Here is a 19356-nt window from a genome sequence, read left to right as displayed (position 1 = left end):
GCTCATATCCTCTTGTTAGCAAAATGGTGATACACTGGTAAATAACCTAACCAATCTTGCGCTCTGGTCTTTACAGAAAGGTAGTGGATTGGAAGTTCAGCAACAAAACTACTGTTAGCACCACTGTCCACCAGATAGCGCTTAGGGATCGTTAAAGCACAATTAACCCTTAAATGGAACGTGAAATATGAATGAAGACAACTCATTGTCTTAAAATCCAACAGCTTGGACAACTCAGTGTCCTAAAATCAAAGTCTAACTTTATTAATACAACAAGTATTATCTTAGCAGTTTTTATATTCAGAGAGAGAAAAATACTCAGTACAATAATCTCACCCAATCCCAGATGTTACTTTGCTTAACAGAAAAGACAGCCATTCAGTTCCTGGAAGCAAATGGTACGTTGTGGGCTGAAATGGTTCAGACAGGTGTTGAAGGCTGGATTTATGACAATGACAAACTTTCTTGCTCCCTCTTCTTAAGTTGTTCTTCAGTTTCACTCCTTTGACTCTTCACGTTTGGATTGGTCTCTCTGAAGTTAGCATACTGTTCATCTTTTATCCTGTCAGCATATTTCTTTGTCTAACAGACCCATTACAAGCATGCCTCTTAACTTGGCCGGTGTCTTACTTTCGGCATTGTCCATGGGTGTCCCTTATCACCTTTCATTAATATATCCAATTCTTTCATCCCTCTGATTCAGCTGGTTAATACCAAGTTCGGTTAATTGGAGCTGGTAACAAGGCTGTTGCTGTTATGTTAAAGAACTTCTCACAGTGATAAAAAGAAAATATATAACATAATGAGCACCTATGAGCTCTACAAAAATAATTCGGAACCAGCTAATAATAAAAAACAAAAAATTAATAAGGACAAAACTTAAGCAATGATTAAATAAGGCTAAAATATAAACAATACTGTAAACAGGTGCAACTTCAAAGCATTAAACAACAAGCTACCCTAACACTACGGTGATACGAAGAATCAGATCAGTACTTCAGTTCTAAATCCATGGGGAACGGTGGTTCTTTTTTTATCATCCCACTGTCTCCCACTGCTACTAAGTCTTTCGTTTTTACAAACTGGATTTTTCAGAAATGTTTATTTCTGAACTTGAAAAATCCAGTGTGCGCTCAGGATGAGTAGAAACCTTTGTTCAGAAACATGCCAGTCTTTTGCAGAATCCTTGCTGTAAGTTTTTGGCAGGAAGGAACCAGAGGGAAAGGAGTGAAGGGGGGAAAAGCAAAAATAGCCTTCCAATCACATACATCATGACATACAGGGCTGTCTTCCTAAATCTTCAGGTGTATAAGAATGGTTTCTGAAGGAAATCCTAGCATATTGCAAATAGTTGTGAAGGGAGGTTTAACATTTCAATTAGTAGGGCCTTGGGCTAAATAATTTTGATGGAGCAGATAGTAGGGGGATGGGTATCTAGAATAAATTAAAAAATAAAACAAAGTTATAGCTTTGAATTTTTCCTGGGGGGATGGTAGAAGGAGCTGAAAACTGAGAATCAGAGAATATGGAATGGAGAGAACATGCCACATACTGTAGCAGAGGTTTTGGGTTACAAAACAGCTTTCAAACTCCACTTCATAAATCTACTGGATACAAAAAATCATGGACTCAATATAGACATTGGATTTATGACAGGTACTTGCCTGTGCTTACCTTTTACACTTTTCTTTTCCCCCCCTACTTCCTCCCCTCCCCTCCTTTTCTACCCTTTGTCTTCCTAATTTCCAGCTATTTACTCATTCACTGACTGCCTCTTTTCTACCTTAGAGATCTCAACTACAGTAAAGTCTCCCTTGCTTACCTTCGGCTCATTTCCCCCTTGTTTTCCACCCCTCCCATCTCTACTCTTTGTTTTCCTAATTTCCACCTATTTATATTCTCACTAGCATCCTGTCACACTTTTAGCCTCATTCATTCCTTGGAGATCTCAAAACAGCAGAGACTCCCTATTCTTGAAGAAGAGTGCTGGTGCCCCAAAAGCTTTTAAAGAACTTTTTTTTCAACTACTCAAGTTCTTCTATTAAAAGATATCACATCTACCCAAAGAAGCTTGCCATACTGTAGCAGAAGCTTTTTAGAAGCTGCTACTGGAAAGAAGAGAAGTGTAGTGAAGTCAAAGAGATTTAAAAAGCCTGAAGCTCTTAGTAAGTTCTTACTGAGTTCACTTTAGAAAATTTAAGATATCTGGGATTTCTAAATTGCCATGTTTGACTTTGAACTATGGGTATGGTGTCACTAAGGATTCAGACATGCAAACAGCTTGCTAAGGAGGAAGAGGTGGGTTTTCATGTATATCAGCTAATCTCCGATGCCTGTACCTGTGCACACTTACTGTTACTCTATGATAAGTAGAACCTAAACCTCAGTACATGAACGGTGCGTGCCCCTGGCGACTGGGGAGCCACGGCTGTGCTGGCAGTGGCGGGAGCCCAGAGGCGGTGAGCAGGGAACACTGGCAGGGGGAGGGCGAACGCCGACGGGTCAGCAACCACCCACAGGCACTGCTGGCAGCAGCTAGGGATGATCAGGGACTGCCTGCAGACGCCACTGGTGGCACCAGCATCTGGTGGGGTGGCTGTTGGCAGCGCCTTTTTTGCAGGGGTGCACCGCCACGTGCAGGGGGTGCAGGTACACCCGCAAGCACCCCCTATGCATCACCCCTGTCTCAGTAGATCAGCCTTCTTTCCCCTGCATCTGTTCTACTTCTCTTTCAACCTTGCGTGGACTAGGTGATTAATGCCATTAATTTAGCTGTAGGGTAAAATACTGGTCCGTATCAAATTCTCCTTTCGCAACAGAGAGCAAAAAAAAAAAAAAAAGAAATTGAAAGACTGGCATTCAAAACTGCCTTCTCTGGTTTCAATTAAGATTTTAATTCACATGAAATGTGAAAATTACTTATAATGCTATGAAACTTCTTTACTTGACACCTGAGTAAACCAGCTCTTTCAGTGTGAAGTTAGGGATTAAGTCTACTCCAGTACTTGTTTTGGGGCATTATCAGTGAGTGCAACACATGACACATTTATTCCAGAGGAAAAGTGGAACGGGTACCCAATGCCTAGCATTTGCTCTAGATGAAATGACATTCGCTGCTGTAAAGTTATTTTGCCATACCTGGTGTTTTGTTCTTATTGTTATTGCCACTTTTGTCTGGAGTAGCCGTTTGCTGAATGCAGACAGGCTTCTCTGCCATCTAATGGCTCTACACTGTAATAACATTGATTTTTGAGCAGCCAGTTTGGAAGAACTGACTTTCTGTCCGCTCCTTATTGTGGAGTAAACCTGGGGTGCTAAACTCATCTGGCCCCAAGGGCTGGTTGAGTGGCACAGGGCCCTCCACTTCTATGGGCCAGATTGGGCCCACAGACCCCACCCTGCTTCCCACCCTGCATGCTGGATCCAACATGCACTCCACATGGTGCCCATGCAGGGCTCCTCTAGGATGCAAGCTGTATGTGACACCTGCTTCAGCTAGTCTGGGACCAATGCTTCACACAGTGTCTGCCCCAAGCTAGCTGGGCTGAATGCTACATGCAGCGCAGGTCCTGTACCAGGCACAATCTGTGATGAGTCCCAGAGCAGGCATGGCAGGAGCAGTCCCAGGTTGACTGGGGCAGATGCTACTTGCACAGTGGAGTCCCAGAGTCGCCAGAGTATGCAACATGTGTCCTGAAACCTGCATGTGGTGCCAGTCTGGTGAGCACCATGTGCTGTATTTGGGCCAGCTCTTGAGTCCCAGGAGCAAATGATGGGGATCCCTGGGCCAGATCTTTGGCACCCCTGGAGTAAACTTATTCTGCAAAATATGGGCAAAGTTACATAATGAGGATGTCGTATCTGCATCCAGTTGTTAGGGCTAGTTCTGTGTGGATAGTCGCAGTAGCACTTTTTCTTTTTTTTGTTCCCGGTATGTCTCACCATTACCATAGTGCTTCATTAGGAGCCTTCTGGAAGAAGGTTCTTAATGCATCAGATACAGAAACTGTTGGAATTCATTTGTTGGTGTTGGTGTGCCTTTGTTGGAATGTCAGCGGGGTTGGTCTTACCTACTATTCTGTTTTATTGACCTGTCAGAACACTCCTGAAATGACTCAGATGTATGGAGGCATTTGCTATGTGTTTGCATATTATTGATCTGTACAAACAGGGTACTGTTTCTTCAGTGTACCCCAAATGGGCACTTTTTGTAAGAGCTTCTGATTTGAATGTTCTGCTTTGGGATTAGCTTTCCTACAGTAACTAGGAAGCAGTTTTATTTGTATAAACTGTTTTTAATGTAAACTCTGAAGCATAGCTAGACCTCTTGGATGCTTTTTCCCCACCATATTCTTTTTCTCCTAAGGCTTTATCTCCAATATGACTATCCAGCGCCAGTATTTCCCTAATGATGAAGATCAGACTGGTGCTGCCAAAGCTCTCCTAAGACTCCAGGACACATACAATTTGGATACAGACACCCTTTCAAGGGGAAATCTTCCAGGTAAGAGGCACCTGCACTAATTCTGAAAAATAATTGTTAAATTATTCCATGTTCTCTATATTGTACACCCCTTTGAGGGATGTTTCCTTTGCACTTGTCTGTTAAGTGCCTAGCATGCTGTTACAAAGAGAGGCAGGGGGAAGCCCTGTTTCCTAAACTTCAGCTAGTCCCTTATTATGTAAAGCAGTGTGGTGTTGACCTCCTATACCAAAGAGTGTTTGGAGCAGGACAAGCTTTAGGATTTTCCCTTGAGGGTGGGGGGACAGCCTTTTAAGGCTACATGGTAAAACAGTGCATGCCTTGACCACATCTTCCCTGGATCACTTTTGAAAAAAAATAGTAAAGTTAAAAAATGCCAGTTTTAGTTTAAACACCCCTCTTCTCCCCACTTACAGTTTTTGTTGTTGTTGTGTTCTTGTTTTTTCTTTCCCAGTGGCTGTTGTGATCAATAAGTTGCACTGTTAAACTGTATTTTTAAGTTCACAGTAGAATGAATATTGGGAAGAGTGGGGAACTCCTGTCATGAGCTTTAAACAGATTTGTGACAGGTTTACCTGAGTCCACATTATGTATAAACTTTAGAAACAAGAAATTGGGTTTGATAGACAAACCTACAAAATCATTTGTACTTGTACAGGTCTAGCTTAAATAATACTTAACAGTTTTGTCTGCAAAAAAGCAGTTTGTCTCTGGGAAATATAATGCAAGGAGAGCATGTTAGCTATACCAGTTTTCTCTCTTGTAAAGTGTTATCATTCCATATGGGAAATCATCACTGGAAAATTATGTATATTTTTCCCAAGCGCACATTCTGTTCTAATGTCTCTTAAAATGAGGCAAAATGTGCCTTATAGCTTCCAAAGTTTACTTTTGTTTTCAGGTCTCAGTTATTCTAGCAAGATTTAACAACTGATTTTTTTTATTTTTTTTTAAACCCTGTAGTTCAATCACTGTTCATCAACAGATGGGAACTTTTTTTACTTTATTTTTGTCTTAAGTGAATATTGGCCATATTTTATTGTCAGTTTTGAAAATAAGTATTGTAGAAACTGTATAATCCTGATTTTTGACAGCATTTAGATAGTGGCATCAGCAAACCTGTCTTGTTCAGTGATTATTTCTATTTTTATTCTAAAATTAACATATTCTTGACCTCCAGAGCTAAGAGAGCCCAGACCACTCAGAACACTAAATATCTTGGTCGTCTTTTTATTAACTTGGTCTTGGGTGTATTCTTTCTTTTTCTGCTGTCTCCAGTTCAACTGACTTTTCTACTCTTGGATCTCCTCCATTTCAGGCTTTTCTCTTGTACTGATCAGCTACTTTGGCTGGTTGTACAGCATAATTTTCACTGCAAGATCGCACATACAATTATTAATTATCATTGCTATATGGTTATTGTATGACCTTTCTTAGTGATGCATGTTTAAATCTCCTTTACATTTTGTTCTCATCTGTGCATGGTAACTATTGAGGTTTCCTGTAGGATGCATCCAAATCAGACCTGCATTCCAATACAACTTAATTGTAACAGACCTAAAGCTGTTCCCTTTTGAAAGAGAATAAGTGGGGTGGGCTTTCAGCAGCCTTTCTGTTACGCCTTGTTCCTCTGAAGGTGGTTTCACCTCTTTATGAAGACTAGAGCTCCAATTAAAGGCACGGCTTAAGAAATTGTGGGCACAGCGTTGTTATTCTGACATCCCTGAAAGAGTTTGTGTAAATGCAGCAAACTTAAGTCAGTCTCCTGCGGCTTGTCTTCCCCGAAAAACTCTAACAAGACAAAACACAGCCTTGAGGCATTAGTTCCAACCCTGGACCCAAGCCAGCGTTAATATTCTGTAGAATAAAAAACTCTGACATAACTGGGAACAAAATTGTAAGTGTGAAAGTAAAAGCTCTTACTTGATAAGATGTCATCTCTGCATTATTTCCTTTATTCACTGTTTCATGCCTCTAATATACTTTTTGCAAGATACAATTAGATTTTTAATGGTCTCTAAATTACAGTGGCAAAAGTAACAATCTGTAATTTACTTACCAAGATTTATTTAATTAAAAGCTTTCAAAGAGAGGCCTTCTAGACTGTTTCTAAAAATGAATTTCCTCAAAATCTTTAGCAGCTGTGCAGCTACTGATTTATACCCTTGTTTCTTTCCCACCCTCACTAACTTGTCCTTTACTAGTGAGGTGTGTCCAAATAATCTTTTTAAAGAAACAACAAACTGTATATGGGAAAACCTGTTCCAGGCTCTGGTTGCTTAAAGTTTCTAAAACTGCAGTCATTAGAAAAGAAATCTTATACTTGGGTTAATTTCACTCATGTTTAATGTCATCTATCATTCTTAAAAAAAATTAAGATGGCTAGTAACTACTAAAAGAAAATGTTACCAAACTCAATGAATGTTAATTACAAATGGAAGATGGATGCATAATGAAGATTAAGAATGTGACAACTGATTGCAGGTGTGTGTTTTGTAAATTGACTCATAATATTGTCATGTCCATTTCTTGCATTCTCCAGGTGTGAAGCACAAGTCTTTTTTAACAGCAGGAGACTGCTTTGAATTGGGGAGGATAGCATATACTGAGGCTGACTACTACCATACAGAGCTCTGGATGGAACAGGCTCTGAAACAGCTAGATGATGGAGAGGTGTCTGCTATTGAAAAAACCTCTGTTCTAGACTATTTGAGTTATGCTGTGTATCAGCAAGGGGACCTAGACAAAGCAATGATGCTGACCAAGCAGCTTCTTGAATTAGGTAAGTTAAGAAATGCATGCACTAGATTATAAAGCTAGAAAGGAATTTCTCAGATTCATTAATTTTCATATTTTTTAATTTATTTTATTTTGCATTTTAGCATTGTGTAGCCAAATTATGTACCTTTTAAAAATGGAGTAGTTCATTGGCTGTTTTAATTTGATGTAATGATTTTATTTTTAATTAAAAAATTAACCAAGCTGCTATCAGAAATAACTAATAATCCTGTAGTTCTATTTTAAAATACTGTCAAATAACAACCTGCTTCATGTTTGCTCTTTTGTGCATTCTTTCTGTTTTGGTATCGATGACTCTTAGCACTATAGTGTCTGAACACTATATTCAGTTGCCATCTTTATTTATTGCCTAAATTAGTTTTACTGTCTTGTTCCTGTTGGCTTTCCAGTTAATTTATCTTAATCTCTCATAAACAAATTCTTTTCCTGCTTGCACATTGACCAGATCGTTAAACTGTCAAAATGCAGGTTTTTCTCATTAATGATGCATGAGTCAGGGAGAAAAATGTGTGTGTGTGTGTGTGTTTTTGTTTTTTTTTGGAGAGCCAATATCCAGTTGCAAACTGAGCATGTTAGATACGTGACATGGAACAGTATATGTAAGCATTTATGCCACTTGTATCGGCTATCCTTTGATATGAGGATGATGTCTGTTGAGGGGGGCAGGGGATTACTGGTGAGTTTTAAGGTGGTGAGGAGTCCAATCTGTGCTCTGCAAGCTTTTCCACAGATATAAGTGGTGCCTTGGGAGAGGCAACAACTGTTAGCCAGGATGCTGTTTGCTTTTCTTCCTCCTCTGCCATTTCTCAGCTTCCTGAGCAAGACGGTTCCCTTCAAAGTGGGCTGTAGCTTGATGTATAATGCAGTGCCATTGAGACCTGTTTGTTACCAGCTAGCACTTCCCAGTTTTGTAGGGTTGATGCCAACCTTCTTAAGGTATGCTTTCAGGGTGTCCTTGTAGCATTTCCTCTGTCCTCTGCGGGTCCTCTTACCATGACTAAGTTGAGAAAAGAGAACTTGTTTTGCAAGACAAGTGCCAGCCATCCTCATACAGTGGCCAGTCCAGCGAAGTTAATGTTTCATGATCTTTGCCTTATGTTAGCTGCAGAGAGGATGTGGCATTGGTGCAGTGGTCTTCCCATCTAATGCAAAGGATCTTCCTGAGGCAATGCTGATGGAACCATCCAGGTGCTTAAGGTGGCTTCGATTTGTCACCCACATCTCACGTTCGTAGATGACCGTGGGAATAACCACTGCATTGTAGACCAGGATCTTAGTTTCCATCTGCAGATCTCAGTCAGCAAAGACATGGTGAAACAGCTTTCCAAAAGATATCCTGGCACAGCAAGTCCTATGTTATTTTTTTTGCATCAAGACTGACTGGCTGACTGGGAGAGGTGACTCCCAAGGCATGGGGAAATGCTCAACGTTTTCCAGGGGTTCTCCACCAATAATAATTTGTGGGGTGAGGTGGGCAACTTGTGCTGAGAGGCTGATGGAGCACCTTGGTCTTCCCAATGTTAAGGGAGAGAGGCACCTGAGAAGAGGTCAAGGTTGGACTGCAGATTGGTCTCAGAGTACGTGCAGATAAGCCATCAGAGTACTGAAGGTTGGTGATGCCAGTCTTGGTAACTTTTGTTCTGCTATGAAGGTGCCATAGGTTGAAATGCTGACCGTCCGTTTGATACTGAACCCCAATTCCAGGAGGAAGGCGGTTATGGATGAGAATCAAAATCACAGCAAGATAGATGGGGAAAAAAGGGTTGGGGCAATGACACAGCCCTGCTTGGCACCAGTACGGGTGGTAAATGGGTCTTTCTCTGATCCATTGCAAAGGTCTGCGGCAGTCATTCAGTCATGGAGTATCCTAAACACACTGAACTTCAGTGGACAACCAAACCTAACCTAACCAGTACTTTCCATAAGACTTCATGATTGATAGTGTCAAAGGCCTTGGTTAGGCCAATGAATGACATAAACAGCTCCTGATGTTGCTCTCGACACTTCTCCTGGATCTGCCATGCAACAAAAATCATGTTGATGGCACCCCGAGATGATGGTCTAAAGCCACACTGGGATTTTGGAAGGACATCTTCAGCAAGGGGGAGGAGGCAATTCAGAAGGATGCAAGTAAGAATCTTCCTGGCATCAGAAAGGAGGGCAGTGCCTCAGTAGTTCCCACACACTGACTTGTCTCTTTTCTTTAATGTGGTCACAATGTTGGCATTCTTTAAGTCAGGTGGGACTTCCTCATTAACCCATATTTTGCTAAGAAGTTAGTGAAATATTTGCACTAGTGCTGTTCCACAAGCTTTGAAGACCTGTGCAGGGATGTCATCTGGGCCTGGCACCTTACTGTTCTTGGTCTGAGCAATGGCATGCCAGACTTCCTTGAAGGATGGGGATTAGCAAGAGGTTCTGTTACTGGGTGTTGAAGGATGGACTCAATGGTGGCAACTGAGACCTCAAATTCACAGTTGAGTCTTGAAGTGCTCCTTCCAGTGTGTCTTGATGGATACACATTATCCCTGAGAAGGGTGGAGCCAGCCTGGGATTGCAGCGGGGTTGAGCCATTGGAATGTGGCCCGTGGATGGCCTTTATTGCTTGAAAGAAGCATCTCATGTCATATTGGTCAGCAAAACGCTGGATCTCCATGGCCTTCGCTTGCCACCATTGGTTTTTGATGTCCTGTAGCCTCTCATTTTTGCTGGTTGGAGGGTTCATTTTGCCATCTGCAGAGTGTAACTGTCTTCTGATGGATAAGTGCTAGGATTTGCTCATTGTTCTCATTAAACCAATCTTGGTGACAGCAAGTGGAGTATCCAGTTGATTCAATGCATGCCTTGTTAATAATGTTCGTAACCTCTTCCCAGTGTGCCTGGATGTCTTGGATGTCATCAGGTAGGTCAGAGAACCTCTCAGTAAGGCATTGCTGAAGAGCCTTGCATCTAGCTTGGTCTTGGAGTACCTTGATGTTAAATCTCTTCTGCATTCCTTTCAGTTGTTTACAGTATCGTGGTTCAAGTTGCATGTCCATGATTGATTTGACTAAACAGTGATCTGTCCAGCAGTCATCTGCACTTCTCAGGACTTGGGCGATATGGACGTTGGTACAATCACAGGCTCTAACAGTAATATAGTCAAGAAGGTGCCAGTGATTGAAATGTGGATGTTTCCAAGTGGTCTTATATTTGAAACTCTATCTGAAGATGGGATTTGTGATCAGCAAGTCATGCTCTACACATTTGCTGAGGAGGAGGATACCATTGGAGGTGAATTTCTCTACCCCCTCTTTCCCAGTGGTGCCCCTCCAGAGTTCAGAGTGTTGCCCAACTCTTGCGTTGTCACCTGTGAGGATGAGCTTGTCTTCCTTGGCAGTGGCAGTCAGGATTGCATCAAGATCACAGTAGAACTGTTCCTTGTTGACTTCTTCATTGTCAAGTGTGGGGGTGTATGCATTGATGACCGTAGCATATTGGTTGTTAATGAGCTTGAAGTGGAGAGTCATAAGGCATTTGTTAATGCCCACAGGGAGTTCTGAAAGCTGGCTGACAATCTTGTTCTTGATGGGAAAGCCCAACCCCGTGAATGCACCTTTCCAAAAAAAGGTGTAGCCATCTCCTCCTTTCATCTGGCCTTCATCTGCCCAGTGGATCTCACCTGGGGCAACAATATTGATGTCATATCTTGCAAGTTCCTAGCTACTGTGGTGGTTCTTTCAGGACACTTACTGTTTGGGGACTCCATGAGAGTGCGGACATTCCATGTGGCAAACTTCAGTACTTTATTTGGTTGGTTTTGACTGCAAGTAGAGTGACCCCACTGGATGCGGCAGTTCAGCCAGGTGGTATGAGACACCCAAAAAATAGGCTATCTTTTCTAGCCTCTTCCCTATTGAGGGTGAAAAGAGGGGATCCTAAAGAGGACTGCTCAGTCATGGCTGCAGCTACCATGTTGGTCTTGGTGCAAAACGACCATCACATGACCACCACCTACATGCAGATTTGTGACTAGGGACTCCCAGAAATCACTGTTCCTGTCCCCACCACCACTTGTCTGTCGCCACAGGACTTGGTTTGTGAGAGATGTTAACATCCCTGGCAGAGGCCTGCGCGGGACCTCTTTTAACATGCTCTCCTTGGACCATAACCTTGTTGTGGTGGAGAGGCTTGTGTGTTCCAGTGACCCTAAGAGCTGTGTCATCTTGAGTTTTGTACTCCCCTGGCAAACTGATCTTAGGTGAGGTCCCAGACTAAGCATGGTGCAAACTCCTGAGGGTCCCAATGGCAGAACAGGCGTACTTGAGGACCTGCTGGTTCTCTGTGCCTGTGAAGGTGGATAAGGGCCTTTTTTAGCTAGTGGGAGAATTATGCAGCCAGTTCCTAAGCTAGCAGGTTTGTTTGACAAATCTTGGTGAACTTTCACCTTTATTGTCTCAGCCTTCTCCCTGTTGATTTTTCTGGTGGAACCTTGTGGTGTGTTTTACACATGACATGCTCATTTCCCTCTGTAATCTTCCAGGTATTCTCACCTATGAATTTATTTTTCAGTAAGTGCTGGATTGTATTTTTTCCTTTCTCCAGTTTGTGGATTCTGCTGGCTTAAGCCAGTGGTGCTCAACCTTTTACTGGCATGGGCCAGCTGAGTGGTGCGGGACCAGTCTGCAGGCTAAATTAGGTCTGGATCAGGGCTCCTGTGTGCCTGGATTGAAACTGGGCTACCTCTGAGTGCCAAGGTGTATTGGTGTGGTATCAGTAGGGATCCAGGTGCTATCAGAAGTAGGGCTGTGCAAAGCTTTGGTCACTGATTTGATTTGGCGAAGATTCGGCCCGATTCAGTGGCTGAATATCCAAATCGAATCAGGAGACCTGTTAATCTCTCTGAATTGAATCGGAGAGATTTGATGATTTGGACATAGACACAGCTTTATATGTTTTTTTTTTTTCTACATACTGCAAGGTACCAGGTGACTCATGAACGCTGGTGGGGCATATGGAGTGTCCCATGGGGGCTGGTCCCCAGCGTGCTTGGTGGCAGACCTGGAAGTGGACCCAGAAGCACTTTGGGGGGGAGCGTGCTCCTGTGGGATGCTCTATCCATCCCACCATTTCAGCATTCACAAGCTGCGCCTGGTACCTCAAGGTATATAGAAAAAACATTTAAAGCTGTGTCTGTGGCCGAACTGCTGATTCTCTGAATCAGAATCAAATCTTCAGATTCAGATTTGGCCATATCGAATTGGGACAGTGATCCGAATCAACAAATCAAATCACTGTCCCCCAAATCAGGCCAAATCTGGATCGAATATGGCCCACTTTGCACACCCCTAATTGGCAGGGATCCAGGTTTTCTGTTTGCCACGTTAAAATGTGGATTTGCTCCTTTAAAAGAGAAAAAAACGGGGAAACGGTGGATTTGCCCTTGTAGGTTAGCAGAGTTCCATCTTGCAAGGGACTGGGGAAGCAGGAGGAGGGAGAACAGGCAGGGGGTACCGCATGCATGTGTGTGCACACATGCACATAATAGCCAGGCAACGTGGAGGACAGCTCCCGCAGCTCGCCGCAGGTAGAGAGGGATTGAGGCTCTCGTAGTGAGGGAGGGAGTTGGCCGGGGCTGCGGGGTGCTGGTCTGGGGCCTGAGGTCAGGCTGGGAATGTGTGGCTGCAGGGCATGAGCGGGATGGAGCCGTGGGCAGTTTGTCTGAGGGATGGTTGGGGGCTTCTTTCCACTGCACGTATTTCTGCAGGGGACATGAGGGGCACATGCCCCCTAGATTACTGCACAAGGCAGGGTTGGCTGTGGGCTCAGGGCTCCTCACGCTGCTGTGATTTCCCCCAGGGTCTCTGCAGTGAAGCAGGCAGGACCCAGCATGGCAGGGCAGAGGTGGGGTGGGGAAGCTCAGTGCCACCACTGGGAGCCCCGCACCACAATGGTGAGGCACCCCCACCTGCCCAGCATCAGTGTGGGTGGCAGTCCAGAGTTCTGGAGGCCCCAGAGGGAGGGCATCAGGGTGGGGAACCTAAGGCTTGCAGCTGCCAGCCCTACCCCCCAGGCTCCATACCAGCTGTGCCATCCCTGGGGAAGGGGGATCCAGGCTCTGTGCTCTACTCTGGCTGCAGCAACCACTATTTCCCATGAGCAGGAGCCAGGGCTCGGGCGCTGCTGGTGGGGCAGAGAGCTGCAGACCCAGGTCTCTTGTCCTCCTAGCCCTTGCAGCTGGCCCCCTCCGACAGGACTAGGGGAGGCGGGGGACTGTGGGTGGGGAGTAAGGGGCAATGGCCTGGGCAAGACCAGTATATCAGGGCTGGTCAGCACCACAAAGCAGTGGGGGGAGGGGAAGACAGGCACAGCTGGACCAGTGTCCTGGTGAGCAAAGGGGGCAGGGGGGAGCTCTGATTTTTTCATAACTCAAAATCAAACACCAAAATTTTTAGATATTTATAATTTATTTTATTATAGTGATTGAGGTACTGGTCGGCTTCCAAACTGCTTTAAAATTGTAAATATATCAATAAAGCATTGTGTTCAAATGATACCTATAATGAATAGAGTGGCATTTCATGCAGATTTGGGGTTTTTTTAATCAGAGAATTTGTGATTTTTAAACAGGTAAAACCAGGATCCCTGGCTATCAGGCCCATGGGCCTCCCCACAGGTCCAGAAATTTGGCAGCAGGGGAACAGCAGTAGGAAACCACTCGCTCAGCACCAAATTTTTGGACCTGTGGGGACCCCTGCAGGGGACAAATGGCATGGCCCCACGAGCTGGATTTGGCCTGCAAGCCTGTGCTGAACATCCCTGGCTTACCCATCCTCTGTCTAAGTTCTGTCCAAGAATGAATAGTTTTCTTTCTTAAAGTCTGCCTTTATAGGTAAACTCCTTCAGGTTGATCCCAACAAATAGTAAACATTTCTATATTTTTTTCTTTGATAGATCCTGAACATCAGAGAGCAAATGGTAATCTGAAATATTTTGAGTATATCATGTCAAAAGAAAAAGAAGCAAATAAGTCCACGACTGAAGCAGATAACCAGACTGATGTAGAATCAAAGACTAAGAAAAAGGGGCGGGCCAAAGATTACCTGCCAGAGAGAAGGAAATATGAAAAGCTGTGTCGTGGGGAGGGTGTAAGAATGGTAAAGTGGAATAATTTCTTTGTGTCTTTTTAAATCTATAAAATCAGTTGTACAACTCTAATTTAGAAATATTAGCGTAGCCCATATTTCAGTAATAAGAGATACTGAACAGCTGGCAAGGATGAAGTATAGCAGGGCCTGTGCTGTGGCCCCTGGGCTCCCACTCAGCTGCTGCTCCTTCCCTCTGGCTGCAGCAGCCACCAGGGCTCCAGGCAACCCTTCCCTCCTCCAGCTTCTGCTCCTTGGACCCTACCCTAGAGTGCAGCCCACATTGCTGTTGGAGTCCACAGCCTCGGGGAGGGGATATCCAGTGTGGTGAGCTGTGACCAGTGAGCTGAAGGTAGGTGCCCACATGCAACAGGGAGGGGAGATATGTGCAATATAGCAAGGTGCCAGGGGTGTGGGGCCAAGGGGGACCCATGGCTTGTGCTGGTGCAGCCCATGTGGCTTGTGGCCCTGCTTGCTTAGAAGTTGGACAGCTTTGAGCAAAAAATGCTGCTTTTTCCTTTTTAGTCCTCTCCTTGCACTGATCTGTGTTCAGAGCATTATTTAAACATGCATGGTGGCCTGAAGGAAACAGAACATTGGGTCTGAGAGAACAGATGCACGGGAGGGTATGGAATAGAAAAATAAAGAACTTTGGAATATAGAGCAGTAGCCCTTTCAGAGTACATTGATAACTAATCCAGTTTGAAATGTGTTGATACCGGTAAATGAATTAGAGTCAAGTAAGGGTGTTGCATAACAGCATTGGATGACATTGACTGTTGGCCAGCTTAAGACAGCTATAATTTAACTGTAATGTAAAAGTACTGTTTTTGCTTTGTTCTGTTTGGGTTTTTCCTTGTATTTTTTTCAATATTATGTCTGCAAACAGCACTTGCATTTGCTGAAAGCATGGCTCTTTGAATCTCTTCAACTGGTAATTCATAAGTGACTCTTAAGGGAAATGAAAGAGTATTGTTTTTGATCTATCAGAGACTTTTCTTGTCTTTGAAGGCCATTATGGCTTATTCAGATTAATCTCATTCGGGGAAAAGTTACAGGTTTATCTTATTCTGCCTCACCTTCCTTTCAGACTCCTAAGAGACAGAAAAGCCTCTTCTGCCGCTATTATGATGGAAATGGGAATCCTAGATACATCCTGGGCCCTGTCAAACAGGAAGATGAGTGGGACAAACCTAGGATTGTTCGTTTCCTTGATATAATATCTGATGAAGAGATTGCAACTGTGAAAGAACTAGCCAAACCAAGGGTAACATGCTTCATATTCTATTCCTTTTGGAAGCTTAAATATCATCTTTGTTCTGCGTGGATGAGTTGAGCTACCCCACCTCTTACTTTGGTACTTTCACAGTTAACTCTGGATACCAATAATGCACACATGACAGCTTTTTCTCTGCATGGCTTTCAGTGACATCCTTCAAAAGTGACAGTGGAAAGTTAAAAAGCCTTACATTTAGAATCTTTATTCAGGCAATGGCAGCCCTTTTTTGGCAGAATTGGAATGTTCCGATGGACAGGATTTGTTATGGATGCCATTATGGAGAACTCTGCAACATCCACAGTATTAATTTTCTTGTACTGTCAACAGCTTTCCTCAGCATGCCACCACTCGCTCTAACTTCTACTTACTTGTCACTTACTTTGATATAGAGACAGCTTAAAGGGAGAAGCCATTTTGAAGTTAGCATTCCATGCTTCTGGGTACCAGATTCTCAATGTGTACTGCATTTGACATCTGAAACTGACTTGAATGCATCGGGCTCAGATTTGAGCCAGTCATCAAAGTCTTACACTTTGAAGTTAAAGTTCAGTTGGGGGTGAAAGTAGTGTAAGTCACTGGTTCATAACTAACATAGTCCTCAAACTTCCCATCCTTCATCTCTGTCCACCAATCCTATTTCAAAAATAGAATTCCACATAGCGTTTTCTAAATGTGAAATAACAAGGGATAGGCTGAGTTCTCAAGGTATCTAGGAAAACCCAAATAACAATCTGTTAGCCACATGGATATAGAAGTAGAAGTCACTTGGGCATCTCCAGCATCTGGAGAGATGAAAAATTAGTAAGTTTGCTTAATAGAAAATCAGTTTATGTAGCACAATGTTTTTTTCCCTCAGTTTCTCCATAAATGAATCCAGTTTTTATTCAGCTTGCCAGAAACGGAGACAAGTTGCAGACAGAATATCATCTACTCAACATTTTCTTTATGTTAAATAGATTCTGCCTTGAAAAGCAAACCAAAGGAAGGATAGATGTTATGAGAAAATGCATCAAAAATACTTAAGAGAAATGTGACCACCCAGGTGCCTTTAAACAAGGAAAGAGAAGGGTGTTACCCATGAGTAGATCAAGAACAGTTATCTTTAACTATTAACTTTAGGATTAGCCAGCATGAACTGAAAAGTAAGCCTCCTTATCAGCAAACACTATGCTCATGAAGTAAGGCTCCACACTATAATGAAATTGATTACAATTATTATATAACTTGCACCTAAAATGGCTCTTCCTGCTTATGCTTCCCACATCAATCACGTCTATCAGACATCTGAGAATTGGATCCCAGTTTGTGTGCAAGTTTCTTTCCCCTTTTAATATAAAATCATAGTAAATCATGATGCAGCAAAGCAGCTTAGTCATCAATTATAGAAAGCACTGGTGAAATCCTCCCTGGACTGTAGCTTAAGCCTGTTCTTTGTGGAATAGATGGAAATCCTTCTTTTGCTATAAAGATGACTGAAAATTCAGAGATGGAGCTAAACTGCTAGTGGATTTAAGCTACACTTCTTGACATAATTGTTTTCCAGTCAGTTACAATGCAGCTATTAATATGACTGTGATTCTACACTGACAAACATGGACTATTTGCATGTAGAGCAGATGGAGCAAGTAACTGTTGGCTTGCAGAAATCCAGTGATTCAGTGAGAGAAAGGAAGCCATAGTATGGTGTCGGCACAAAAAATTTGTTTTGTTTTATTTGTTTTTGAGGGCCCATAAGCGAGCCACTTCAGAAGACACTGGCTGGTGTAGCCAGCATGTCTGCTGTCTGCAACAGGTTGGGAGAGAAACTTCTTTAACAGTGTCAGAACTTTGTTTAATTCATCTATTATACATGAGAGTTTCAGACTCTTAGGTAGTAGATCTTTCCTATATCTTCCTTTTTCACTCAGACTGTATACAACCCTAAAGCGCATTCTGGATGTGAAATATACATAGCTAATAATAAAATAATGCTCTTACGGTATGTATTTTGAAGACTTGCAAATTTCAGCAGCTGTCACTCAGAGTATAAAGGAAATAAAAGGTTACAAGTTTTTTTTTTTTTACTCAAACAACAATACTTGTTCCCTAGAATTCTGGAGTATTGCTTCAAGGAAAAATCATTTACTTCATCTTTTGCAAGGCTCTGAAAGCACTTATCAGTGTTTGAAGCTCCCACTCTTTCTTTTTTCAAATTTTTTTGCAACAAGTCCTTCACAACACAACACTGGAAAATGACTGGATCAAGTGCATGGCTTGTGCGGGATCTTCCCCTTCCCTCTCCTCCCCCCCCATAGGATTCTGAATGGTCGGATTGATGTGATGCAATATTTACTTTGTAATGCAATTATTCTGATTGGTTCGCTTCACAGCTGAGGCGAGCCACCATTTCAAACCCCATAACAGGAGTGTTGGAGACGGCACATTACAGAATTAGCAAAAGGTAAGAGACTTCTACACCGGACATTCTAGGCCTGTCATGAGTACTTGTACTCTGCTTGTTCAGGGGAATAAAAAAAAGATGGGATAGAAAGAAGTTTCACTTTCTAACCCATCTCTTTTTTTGATGTACAGCTATGGTAACAGGCTGTTACTGCTGAGTTTTTCAGTCTTTTCCTCAAACTAGAAGTTCTGTTTTTTTGCCTTTTTTTATGTGCCCTTTTCAAATAGAAGTACATAAAAAGGAAGTTTCTTCAATTTTCAGAGGTACAAACCTCAACAGAAATGGTCTCTCTACTCCCTATCTCCACTGTTAGTGGCAACAAACAAATTGTCATCTCCTGTCTTGCAAATTCTGGCAGACTGTTTGTGAAGGTTCCTTGCACTTGCAAGAGCTGTCATGGAGTTGCATTATTGTGTCTGACAATTACATTGGCACGCAAAAACATTAGTTCATTAATCATATTATAAAATATCGTTGTCCAAGATAATCTTCTTGTCTGGCTTTTTTTTTGCCTCCTGCTGACTCAGACTTGGCAGAAAACATGTTAACAGGCTTCTAAGTGCTCTCCACTTTCCCAAGCTCAGTTTTTGAACTGTAGTCCTCCTCTATTTGAACCAAATTTCAGAAAACAAATTTTATTATTTACACTTAAAAAAAGAAATTATAGAAGCAACCTATACAAGGGCTAGGGTTTTTTCTTAGGTGTTTTTGTTTATGAAGCAAAAAGCTATACGAAAATGAGGAAAGAACATTAAACTTCTGGATACTGACGATTTTTCTGTGAAACTCAGCATCATAAACTGTTTGCAGAAAGTCTCTAGTTTAAAAAAAAGAAAAGAAAAGTGAAAGGACAATCTAACCAAATTCGTCCACGCAATTCTTAATTTGGAAATGGCAGCTGTAGCTACTGTTGCCCTTCTAAATGTTGCTGCTGATATAAGAGCATTGCATACCATCCAGACCAATCGGAACCCTTCTAATCACCTCTGGCTTGACCAAAAGAGCCAACTACTAGGGTGGTAAGCCCTTGTCCTTTCTCTTTTTGTAGCTGAGCCGGGCTACTGTACATGACCCTGAGACTGGGAAACTGACCACAGCACATTACAGAGTCTCTAAGAGGTAAGGGGAATGTGTTACAAAGGTATCTCTAACCCTTAAAAAATCTCTCGTGTGGCTGAATTGTTTCATCTTCCAGCTGTAAATGTGGGATAAGAGAGGACTTTTTAAATAT

The 19356-nt window shown here is 42.6% G+C and overlaps 1 protein-coding gene across 4 annotated transcripts in view; it reads left to right on the top strand.

The window, feature by feature from the left end:
- P4HA1 (prolyl 4-hydroxylase subunit alpha 1) overlaps positions 1-19356 on the top strand; it is a 56513-nt gene that overhangs the window by 18240 nt on the left and 18917 nt on the right. For 2 of the 4 annotated variants that reach the window (XM_059729924.1, XM_006271590.4), the window contains exons 5-9: positions 4367-4504; positions 7026-7265; positions 14216-14418; positions 15497-15673; positions 19174-19244. In XM_059729924.1, coding sequence (XP_059585907.1) covers positions 4367-4504; positions 7026-7265; positions 14216-14418; positions 15497-15673; positions 19174-19244 — 829 coding nt within the window. Of the gene's footprint in view, positions 1-4366; positions 4505-7025; positions 7266-14215; positions 14419-15496; positions 15674-18054; positions 18126-19173; positions 19245-19356 lie in introns of all 4 variants that reach the window. The other 2 variants (XM_006271587.4, XM_019484306.2) reach the window with 1 other exon arrangement.

Source organism: Alligator mississippiensis, chromosome 6 (genome assembly GCF_030867095.1).
Source record: "Alligator mississippiensis isolate rAllMis1 chromosome 6, rAllMis1, whole genome shotgun sequence".
NCBI classification, from domain to species: domain Eukaryota; kingdom Metazoa; phylum Chordata; order Crocodylia; family Alligatoridae; genus Alligator; species Alligator mississippiensis.
This window is presented reverse-complemented; position numbering and strand designations above follow the sequence as displayed.